Source organism: Hippichthys cyanospilos, chromosome 3 (assembly GCF_059441005.1).
Source record: "Hippichthys cyanospilos isolate Australia breed blue-spotted pipefish chromosome 3, RoL_Hcya_1.0, whole genome shotgun sequence".
Lineage (NCBI taxonomy): Eukaryota > Metazoa > Chordata > Actinopteri > Syngnathiformes > Syngnathidae > Hippichthys > Hippichthys cyanospilos.
The window spans coordinates 28,423,686-28,435,771 of NC_142371.1; the positions used below are offsets into that span (position 1 = coordinate 28,423,686).

Below are 12,086 nucleotides of genomic sequence, written 5' to 3' on the forward strand. Positions count from 1 at the left end.
TTTGGTTTAGAGCTTGAAACATTTATTTAAATGTGTTCAATGATCATACAGGGTATTTATTCACATTTAAAGACTATCTTGATACTTTTTTTTCACTTGCAACGTATTCATAAAAAGTAGCCTTTGAAGAAATCAGCAAAGTGTGATATATACTGTCAAGAAGGTTGTCCTCCTATGCATAGAGCTTAGTGCTGTTGTCATCCCATTGAGAGTAGGCTGCTCTAGTTACTTTCACACAAAAAATACAGTATATATTTATTTTAAACTGTGGGTAAAAAATAAATACAAATCTCGGACATACATGCTTTTTTAATGGGGAAAAAGCATTATGCCTTCATATGAGCTTGAGTGAGCTCCTGTGTTTAAAAATTGCTATTATATAAACCTCAACATTAAATGACCCACAAAAAGTATTTTCATTTACAAATATCGTAAGAAATATTCCCTTTTGCTACCTGCTATCCCAACCAACTTTTACCACAAGGAAAAACAGTCACCAAAGACTAAATCAAAGTAGTCGCACGGACAGGTTTACAAAGTACTCTTTTACAAATTGCCTTTGACATTGGGATCATGTCCCACTTCATGTTGTATCAATCTCTCATTTAGTTTTAAGATTTTTCAATCCCTTTCTCCCCAAAGTCGCCCTTTCAAAGCCATGCGAGCTCTCCGCCTCATTTACCTCCTCACTTCCTCCTAACTGAGGCTGAAGCTTGCACGCCCTTTGTCCAAGAGCCTGCTGCATCTCCACCTTTAGTTCTTGTACCGCCCTGTGGGCCCTCACCTGTTTGCCCTGCTCACAGGGCGCCCGCGTTCTCTCCTCGCTCTTCGCAGCCCCCCCCTGCGGCCCACGATGGCTGGGGAAGTGGCTGACGTGCTGGGGGTTGATGTTGGGGTGAGGGTACGGCAGCTCGGGTAAGCCCACGAGCGAGAGAGGCTGGATCACAGTGTTGCTGAGGGTGGGCGACAGCTGGCTGTTGGATGGCTGGTGACGTTGGGGTCGAAGGTGCTTGGGGGATGCGTGTTTGAAGGATGTGTTTTTAACACACACCTGCTTCCTGCGTTCCTTTGACAGCTCCTCCAGCTCTACGGGGAGACAGTATAGAAGTGATACCGCCGAACGTCAATGTTCAAGCCAACGCCCCCTGAACCTGAGATCATTTGGGAATCCGAGTAAAAGCTTTAGTGGATGTCACTTCTTTTGCTTTTGGCATTTCGTGCTACGCATTTCGAAACAATGATCAGCTTCAGCAATAGGTCGTGAGAGGACGTAAAGAAAAATGTAAAGAAAAAGCAAATTATTTGAGCTGAGAGACGTGGACGGTAATTACAACGGATTTTTACAATGTTAGTTACCTGTTTTTTGGTTGTTGTTTTTTTTTCCAATTTAAGACTGGGGGCTCACAAGCGGTTTGAAAACAATGCTGGTAATTTCGCAAGCCAGCGGATTCGTGTTAAGGAGGCCTGCACCACAGTGGGAGAGGTCACAACTGACTTCAATCATGGCCAATCAAAGCAACTTCTTTAATTCCTTAAATGCGGTTTCTCGACATAGCAGAAAAGTGGGCACATAATCATAAGCGGTACACAAATGAATGAATAATAATGCATTACTTTTATATAGCGCCTTTCTAGACACGCAAAGGTGCTTTACAATGGCTACATTATTCATACACTCAAAAATTCATACACCAGTGGTAAACTACGTACATGACTGAATGTTAGTTTTGTGTGTATATAATCACTGGGCACAATATCGTGTGGGTATAGAAAATGTCAAAATTCTCTGAAATGGCTAATAGATCACTCATTTTTCATGTGCGATTAATACCTTTGGACACATTTTGCAACCTGCTGTCAACTGAAAATGTCATCACATGTTATCAAGACTCCAGTAACAACCAATCAAGACTCAGCTTGCGATTGTCACATGACCACACCCAAAAAAAAACAGTTGAACGGCGATTCGTCACTGCCTGAGCCTTGAGCCCGAGCGATGTCATTTTCAGTCCACAGCATGGGTGATGTGTTTTTGAAAAGTATTAATTGTACCAGAAAATAATTTAGCTATTAAATTAATTCAACAAAATATAAACTTCTTACTGCTGTAAATGGTTATAGTGTAGTAGTATGTAGTGTACGGTTATAAGTATAGTATCATTTTAAGTAGTCACAGCAAATAGGGGAACTCAGCGGTGAATGATTCCTCAGTAACAGCTTGGTAAAGGTTGCCTCCCTTACCGTAGACGCCATCGTCCTCATTGTCTTCCCTCTGGCTGCGTCGCTGCTCCAGCGCTTGCTTGACTGAGTCTAAAAGCCCAAACATCTCACACAGGGAATTCAAGATGATGGCGTCTGGAACAACACAAATAAGTCAATCCTCAGTAGCTGTGCATGACTGGAATGTTTGAAAGCCGTATTTAGCCGGAGGGGCCATCAGCATTAAACATTTACTTAATCAATATTCTACTCAAAGCAAATCTTTTTTTCCGACCTTCAGCATTTTGCAGGTTCTCACTGTGTAAACTCACCGGTCTCCTGCAGCTCGGCCTTTTCGCTGCGGACCTCCACTCCTTTCAGAGTGGCCAATAAGTGAGCCTGAAGACCGGAGAGGACTTCTCCCATCAGCCCATAATCAGATACACCCCTCCACAAGCTTAATAAGCCATCTACACACAGACAAATATGAGATGGAAAAGCGCTTGTAATGTATTCCCGTGATGGTCTTCACGTAAGTGCTACAAACATGAAAAAGAAAAACAATAGAGCTAGCATCCTCGGATCAAGGGTTCTCAAAATGCGGTCCCCGGACCCCAAAAGACACCAGCAAATTCATTGGTTTCAGTTTCATTTTAAATGCAATCACTTCTTGTTGTCTGAAACAATATTTTCTTCCTCGGTTATCCAGTTACAAACAACAAAGTATAGACCAGTTTTTTGTTTTTTTTTTTTTTGACAGTCTCCTTTTTGTTTCTAAATTTGCTCATACTCTTTACATTTTATTTTTAAAAATACATTAAACAAAACCCTAAAAAACCCAATAGTCAATGCCTCCAATCATAATTTAATGTACTGTCATGTTATAATTTCTTATTATGTAAATATTGCCTTATTTTGTTTCATTCTGAGATAAAGGTTGTTTATCATTGTTGTATTTTTATTTTTATTTACTTATTTTGACTTAATATTATAACTAGTATTTGACTTTCTGTTGGCTTATGTATTATGGATTGCCCTGCTGGCTGTATCTTTGGTTGTATAATTTTTTTTTGGGGGGGGGGCTTAAAGATGATGCCATGAGTTATAAGACTACAGAAGAGCTAGGAAAGGTGCAGCAGTGACAGAGATGGGGGATAAAAGGTTTAGAGGTCAAGTCAAGTTTATTTATGGAGCAAATTTTACACAACAGGTTGAGTTGTTGCGCTTCCAATATAAATATATTTTTTTTAAAAAGAAGCAACAAAAATTGTTCAACCCAAAGGGGATTAAATGGAATATACAAAAAGGTATTATTAGCAGTAATACACTCGTGTTGTCACACTTATTAGCCACATCAGGTAGAGTTGGATTTGAGCTGTCAGATGATTAAGTGGTCATGAATAAAGGGATTTGCTGCTTGAAGCCAGAAGAAGCTAACCTTTTTCTCCTTGCTAATGTCTATTTATTTTGTCCAGTATTTAATTAGGAAAAAACACATTTGCCTGAAAAACACTTCTCGGTAGAAACATCAAATGGTTGCATTAAAAAAAAACTGTTGTGAGAATGTTGATTCATAGACCAAACACATGCTGTGACTTTTGGTATTCGGCTCGTTGTTAGACAACAGCAAGTTGTGCAAAGTCACTTAATGACCTGTAGAACTGTAACGGCACTGTGCTCGTGCTAAAAAGTAGAGTTAAAAGTTCCATGTTTCTTACTAAATGGCGATGCGCGTTATAAACAGTCACGGTTACATGTAGACAAGGCCAAAGTGTTTTTTCTGGCTATGCATTCTCCAATTGTCAAATGCCTTGCCAATGTTTACGCTGGTTATACACTGCATTCCAGGAAGGTGGAAGTCCAATGTTTCTTCTCTCCCCAACTTGGACAGACATACGGACAAATGACGGGAACACTCAGAATAACGGTGGAATAAAAACGTCAAAATGGGTGTGTTTGAATGGGATAGACATTTATACCATCAGTTGTCGGTCCGATCAATGCTCCTCTGTTGCTGACAAAATTACGAGCCAACTGTTTTGGCTGTTTCATTGCTGTGTTGCTTCTTTCCGTTGACAATAAACTATAATCACTTTGTGGCTATGGGGCTAAGATCCGCCGAGGGCATGAACTGCCTCGGTTTAATTCACTACTCATTTTTCACAGTATAAACACAGCTAGCATTACAGGCGATGTTATCGTTTTTGCTGCCTTTCTCAGTCATGGTTTCATGAACCAAAATGCATACTGTACTTGCGCAGCGGGACTATTGTACAGACCTAAAGTAAAAAGTAGAATTCAGAATTAAGTGTTTTTGTGATTTTTTTTTTTGTTATTTTTTCTTTTTAAATATCATTTACATGAAGAGATTGCTTACCGATAGTTGCGTAAAACATTCTGGGATGCCTATGAGCAGGCAAAGAGGTGATGTCATTTCAATGACCAATGGGCACATCCCAAATGACAAGCTCACTCTGATTGGCTCTTAGCCAGGAAACGCAAGATAGGAGTTTTTAAATTCCCTAATAAAGGCATTACTTAGAAAATACAAGCTCAGCCCTTACTTTTTACATGCGGTGTATGTAACATATGACATTTACTAATGCGACCGTTTTTAATGGAACCGTCATTTATAATGCTTGTTCAAGATTTTTTAATTAGACGGCTGGGAAAATGGACCCACAGAGGTTAAATTTAGGAGGTGGTTGACAATAGACGTGAGCGACAGATCAGTGGTTGTCTGATGGGCCGACCTTTACAATTTTCGTCGAGAAAAAACAATGGACCGACAATGATGGAAGAGGTGCAGTGCAACAACAACTGAAAAAATATATGAGATGTTTTTTTTACTTTCGCCTCGAATGCTTTGATATCAGAACTGGGACAACCCAAGTGGGATAAGTCTTACTTTGCACCTTTATTGAGTGCAACATTTGACTCTGTGACCTAATTTCATACTATTGGAAGTGCCTTAATAGGCGTATCGCAGTGGTTGCTGTGACTATGTCAGGGTACACATCAAGGCATTGAGTATTTTTAACGTTAAAAATTCCTTAATGCACCTTCAAACAATCTACTGACTTCCTGTACTACCAAGCGAAGATTGTATCATTTTTCAATTTCCAATCACACAGCTTTAGTTAGGCTGCAAACTTCTCCTCCGGCTGAGTTTTTTTTCAATGTAGCTTAGGTATATATTTGCATGCCATATTCAGGGCATCTCACTGATCCTTTGTATCCTCCCAGAAGGTTAGACACTCCTAAAAATATACATTTGTGACTTTGCCTGCAAATATTTCTCTGAATTCTTATGAATCTCAAACACATACACAGATAAAGCTGACACAATTTTAGCTGCCTGCTTGCCAGATATAAAAAGCATCTTTTCTTCCAGCTCCCAAATTGAGAACCTAAGATAACTTGCATTTATATTCCACCTTGGCTCAAACGAAAACATTTTATTCAAAGCACTTTATTTACCAGGCGTATCACTCCTCTTCCTCTTTGCATGTCCATTGGCTGTGGTGAGGTGCGCCGAGCTCCACTCTCCACCGAATTTATCTTCCAAGGCCTCGTCCAAGTCAGCTGCGTCATGTAGAGACTCACCTGAAATGAGAGGAGGATCAAAAACTGAAAATAAAGCATAAACAGATCACTGGCATGGAAGGGGGTCAAAAGTGTGCATCATATTAAAGCCGAAAGGAAAGCAGAGCGGCATTGCGATTTGTTGAATTAACAAATTTGTGTTAGCTTACCAGATAAGCTTGTGACAACTGGAAAATGACTGATTATTCGATAAAGAACTAAAACATTTTAAAGTGTGAAAAAAAATCCTTAATTTGAGAAATGATGGTATCTATAAAACACAGTATTGCTCTGAGAAACACCTTGTTAGCTCTCTCGCAGTAGTTATTTTGGTTTCATCATATGTGGTGTAGTTAAACCTATTTAAACTATTGCTTTGTACATTTAAATATGATATTAAAAATGGAATAAAATATTTAAAATAGCATTATTCCCGAGGAGGAAAAAAATGCTATCATACCAGGATTAGAGGTCAGACCGCATCAACTAAAGAGTTTGCAATAAATGCAGAGGTCTTGTGTCATTAGCTGGCCACACATGATTTCACGTGTGACAGCTGTTGCTATGTGGTGCAAGAAAGAGAAACAGTTGAAGCGTGTCTTCGACCAGAAAATGTTGGTCTAATTGCAAATTTCACAACCTCAGGGGCATTTGGTTTGAGCTTTCTTTATAATAGTGATAAGGCTGCGGAAAGACCGATGCGCCTATCCATTTTTTTTCAGCTTTCAAAGTATTTCATTATCTTGGTAGACAGATAAATTAAATCCACGGGGCTTTTGCAAGCATCTTTATGGAACAACATGCCAAAGGGGAAAACATGAGTGATTGAATGCAGCAAATAGAAAGTGGCCAAGTTTTGCAATCTTCATAAAAACCAAGGCATATATATTACAGAAACAATGTGTTTGCATGTGTGTTTTACATATATATATATATATATACATATATATATATATATATATATATATATATATATATATATATATATATATATATATATATATATATATATATATATATATATATATATATATATATATATATACCTACATATATATATATATACAAGAAAACTGCATAAAAACAGATCTAACAAACATACATTAAGCAAATATTAGATTAATGCAATAAAAAAATAACAGTTTACCTATGACTGTAATTAATCGATTAAAGATTAATTAATTATATACATATGTACAATATTATTTAGACTTTTAAAAGTTATTTTGAATTAATACATTGTATCCTTAGAGAGAGCAGGGTACAGTATTTTCAACTATTTACATTGGTCAACAAGACTCAGTGGGTAGTTGGGAACACAACTGATTTGTGAACTATAAAAATGACCCAATATGAACAGGCTCCACCTGACAACAATATTAACGAAATAAAGATTGGGTCATGCTAGTGCAAATTTCCTCATGCAGTCTCTTCATGACAGATATCAATGTATCTGTGTGATGCTATTATCTGTCTTTATACATCTTATATATCTTAATAACAGCTATGTATCCGATTTCTGTTTACCTGTTAAAACCTAATAATCCCTCTCAGCACAATGGTTGGGAATCATGTACGCACCTGTCAGGGAAGGCCCCTGCCCTCCAAGAGACTCAAGAGCCAGTGACGAGGGATTGGGCTGCACGGATGCCCCCAGAGGAAGCTGCGAGTTGTTGATCAGCATGTCAAATTTAGTGCTGCGGCACGTGTTGCTGCACACCGTGTCATGCTGGTAGAAGTCTATCTGGCCAGAGTCCATCATTTTTCTGCGTGAAAAAGAAATAGGTCGAACCAAACACTGTGTTATTGCACAGGTGCTCAGGGCTGTTTAAATCGGACTTCTTCAAACACGGAGATCTCAGCAGGATAAAAGATGAAAACAACAGATATTGCCTTTGAGTCCGTGTATTGACTCGCATCTACACCAAGGAACAAGAGTAAACATGATAAAATGGCAAAAAGCAATACTCAGCAGTTTGTTTACCCGGTATTTGAGCCTGTCACATTCATAATGCTGCTTAACGACCACACTGACCGTCCATCCTGCCCGTCGCAGACTTACTCTAACGCAAAGTGTTCTTAAATTCGGTTTACATCGTTGTCTTTGCTCCTATCGTTATGGGTGCTTTGCATTGATATGTTAAGCTAAACTTGAGCTGCTTCTGTGGGAATCAAACTACTTCTTACCAAAACTGCATAATACTCTACCTGTATCAAAGGTACTGTTGTGGCATTTTAATGAGGTAAATTTATCATTCATCGAACAGACAACTCTCACACGCGACTCCATTTTAAACCCTTCCTTTTGCTCCTGAACCTGCCCTCCCACCCACAACAGGAGCCTATCGGTTTATCCCAAGCACAATGACAGCCAATCACTTTGAACCAACCCCCAACAAAACAGACCCAAGAATCCAAATGAAAATGTAAAAAAAAAATGCTTTGCTTGTAATAAATGCATCACTAATTTGACCAAATTCTACTTTCTATATTTGTAATGATTTTTCAGGGTCTCACTGCAGCGTTTTGGCTGATTCTTGCATTAATTAGTTAATTGATTCAATGTAAATAATTTTTAAAATGTAATCATACATACGCACAATTAACATGTTTACTGTATGAAATCATTCAGTGATTACCATGAAATAAACCAATGACAAACAATACATTTTTTTAAAGCTCCTTCAAAAGATTATGTGGCCCATCTTTACCTCACTCCAGCTCAAGGTCATAAGCGTTATAAGTTTGTATATGTTCGAGGTCAGAAACATGAACAAAGGATTTCTCATTCAGTCTTTCTTCAAACTGAGTTTTTGTTGTTGTTTTTTTTCTCTTTGACAACTTGCCATGTGTTTATTTAATGAAGATTAACGAGCCCGTCCCAGGAAGCCATGCAAGCCATTGATAATGTTGATTTGTTTGGGAGTCTATCTCTGTCACATCTTTTTTTCATTTCCATCACTTTGGGATGCTCAATCTTTGTCTCATCAGACCACAAAAAGCAGTCTTCCTTTCTTCTTGCAAATAGAATGTTGTTTTTTTTTCCACCCTCAACCAGGCCCTTGCTGTATTTGTTTATGGCAATATCGGTATTCCATTCCTGCAATTTCCCAGATCATGTTTTGTTTTTGCAGTCACGAGTAATGTGGCAAGTGTCTTGATTAGAATAAACTTCAGGCTGTTTAGAAGGCTATCTTCGATCAGTCACAAAAAAGCAAAGAAATAATTTATTTAATTATGTAAAATATTTTTCAAAGTAAATAAATAAAACCCCCAACCTGAGCATAACCCCGCCAAGTCTGATGGCCCTTTTCCAGTCCTTCAAGGTGGCTTTGCCTGCCAGGTGTACAAACTGCTTAGGACTGATAAGCTGGTCATTAAACTGTGAAAACAAGTCAACAGTGTGTGCTTATAAATAAACAAGCAAATGCACATATAACAAGAATAAAACCAATATAACAGCATCCATCCACTTACTTTAACACATCTAACGTTGATTCCAGGACATACAAACTTCTTGAAGAGTAGAACAGCTCGACTTTCTCCACAAGTAATTGGATAGCCGTACTCCACACTCTCACCCTCTGATTTATTGTCATCTACGAAGATACAATTCAAAATAATGATTTATAAAGCCTGAAAGTGCTGCACAGTGCAAGAATCTAGTGTATTTTTTCAACAATTTTATACAGATGGTCCACTGAGGGTATCATCACAACTACAGGAATCACAATTACAATATTCGGCAAGTCAGTCAGTCATCAATTGTGTATAACAATAGTCTGTGCTGTACTAGAAAGTGTCTCTTACCATGTTGAGTCTCTATGGCCAAGACTGTGCTGCTTGTATCTGCAATATCATAATTTCCCCTGCAGAGGGCAACAGAACGTCACATAAAAAAACTGCCATACAAAAGCGATCGTTGACAAATAGCCTATTAGCCTACATTTTAAATCCAAATCTCAGCTCAGGGTCCCCCATTTAAAGTTTGCATGTGTTTCCCATGCCTGCGTGGATTCCCTTCATCTACACCCACTTCCAATATTCGACAACATGCTCGTTAGTTTCATTGAAAACGTTGAATCTTTAGTTGAGTTACCAACCTTTTGGAATTGAAGAGCATCTTCTTGAGTATTACGATTAATGGAAAGGGCTACCACTTTTGTCAACTTCTTTACTATTACTATTAATGCAAAAGGCTTCCACTTTTATGTACACTTCTGTAATAATAACAACAAACTTTTGTAGTTGTTTCAATTTTTTTGTCTGTCAAAGTTATGTCCAAAAGTCAGTATAAATGTATTATGAATTTAAGGCAAAAGATTTGAGGGATATTGAAAATTCTGTTTATGATTATTAGGCGTAGAGCCGTTCAAGTGAGCCACGGAAATCAAAGAAAAAGCAGAAGACAAGTGGCTGTTTTTTCTACAAACAATTTCTGTAGTTATTCAAATATTTACTGTAATTGTGTGATTTGAAGGTTACAAACAGCATGAAATGAATGTTTACACAATGCAGTATGTCAGAAACAAAGTCACACAGCTACAGCCATAGTTAGTCTTTTACGTCTTATTGTTTTATTTGTACAGTGTATTTCATACAAATATTACTGTAAATTAAAACCTTACTACTGCAATGTTTTGTAAAGGCTATAATTTTGTTTGTAAATAAATAGCTGTGTCTCTGGAGCGCTTGTCCAACAAGTGACATTAAACAACAAAGTGCATCTTTTTATCTCCCTCTATGTGAAAATGTGTCTGTGAGCATAAAGTTTTTCACTTTTGTCCGACTGGTATCTACTTTGAAATTTCCGAAAATTTCTTAAATTGTGCTGCTGATCCTTTCATTTATGTTGACATTTTAGAAAACTTTAGTTACCCCCCAAAAATTTAGGAAGCTTTCTTTTTTTAAATTAACTTTATAAGACATGACACTGGGAGCCTTCCTACCTCCTGCCGGCTAAACCCAGTGCCAAGGCCCAGGCCCTGGCTCTCGCCTACATAACTACATCAGGAACAGTGTCACTCTATCTGAAGGTCATACTATAAATCTGTGTGTTCGCTCCAGAACTCTCAATGGAATTATTCAAAAAGAACAAAAAAAATGTTTTTTTTTACTATTGATTTTCTTAAACTTTTTACCTACACTTTTTTTATTATTGATTTTCAGCAGTTTCACCAAGTAGCACGGTGATAGCACAGTAGTTGCCAGGCCTGTTTCATGAATTAGTTTTAGGGTTAGGGGGGAAAAAAGTCAACCAAGTAGGGGAAGTTAACTTTAAAAATGTGTCGACTGAAAATATCTGCCTCAAAGCTGCGTCAGAACCATGGTTGCACCATCATTTTCTACACAGATCTTTCAGGTGCACGCAGTTTTGCAACCCCGCCACCATAAAAAAGAAAAACAACGGGATATCACAAGTTTCTGATCATTTCCAATTAAAAACTTAGAAAATGTACTCAACTATTACAAAGTGGACCTGACTAGCAGGACTTTGACTGTTGCCGTACTGTCAGAGAAATCTCAGAAAAGAAGACTAGGACAAGCCTAGCTGCTTAAACAGCAAAAAGAGTAACTCAGACCAGCCAAGATTGACTTTTCTACGCCGGCGCAGGGAAAAAAGCTTGAGCAAATGTAACTCGTGGGTCTTCCAACGCCAGTTTTTCCACTTGCCCAGCCGTTCCCCCTGGCTTTTATTGAATGGAAGCATAGCAGATTACAAGACACAACAAAAGAGCCAGCCGGGCGCCACCGGCAGCTGGGCCAAGGTCCCGGCTCACACTTTCGTGCGTCAACAGTTCTATCTAAGGACAGGGTCAAGATGAACTAGGATTGCATAAATGGGTAACAATGAACTAAGAACATAATGATAACAACCTAATATATGATTCCCTTCACACGTACTTAAACAGAAAAACATGCAAAGATCAGCTCCACTTGTTGTCTTGGTGCACCACCAAGTAACCAAATGGCTCATTCTGTCTGTGTGCTTAAAAACACATTGATTTAGTAATCAGCGCGCTTTCATTAAAGACAATATTAGCGCGTGGAGTTTCTGGAAAGAAAGCAAAGAAAGTTCCCAAAACTTCCCAAAAAGCACTAGAGCTGCAATATTAAAAAAAAAAACCTGTTATTACAAACAATCTATTTTGGCTCAGTTTTAGGTGTTCGATTTAGAGAAGACAGTGAAGCACAAAATGTGCCCCATCTGCTGAAGACGAAAACAAACAGGAAGTTAATGACCTTGTTGTAGCTAACAGGCAGCCAGCTTCACTCTTAGGTTGATTTAATGGAGAATTATT

General features: G+C 38.2%; 1 protein-coding gene across 5 annotated transcripts in view; it reads right to left on the reverse strand.

Moving 5' to 3' along the window:
* Window positions 1-12,086, reverse strand: part of LOC148426687 (glucocorticoid modulatory element-binding protein 1-like) — a 15,786-nt gene continuing 3,700 nt past the window's right edge. For all 5 annotated transcript variants that reach the window (XM_088410594.1, XM_088410595.1, XM_088410592.1 and 2 more), the window contains 8 exons: window positions 9,595-9,653; window positions 9,262-9,383; window positions 9,063-9,166; window positions 7,366-7,550; window positions 5,680-5,805; window positions 2,532-2,669; window positions 2,242-2,355; window positions 1-1,086 (listed from right to left, as the gene is read on the reverse strand). In XM_088410594.1, coding sequence (XP_088266720.1) covers window positions 602-1,086; window positions 2,242-2,355; window positions 2,532-2,669; window positions 5,680-5,805; window positions 7,366-7,550; window positions 9,063-9,166; window positions 9,262-9,383; window positions 9,595-9,653 — 1,333 coding nt within the window. In that variant the 3' untranslated portion in view covers window positions 1-601. The remainder of the gene's footprint in view (window positions 1,087-2,241; window positions 2,356-2,531; window positions 2,670-5,679; window positions 5,806-7,365; window positions 7,551-9,062; window positions 9,167-9,261; window positions 9,384-9,594; window positions 9,654-12,086) is intronic.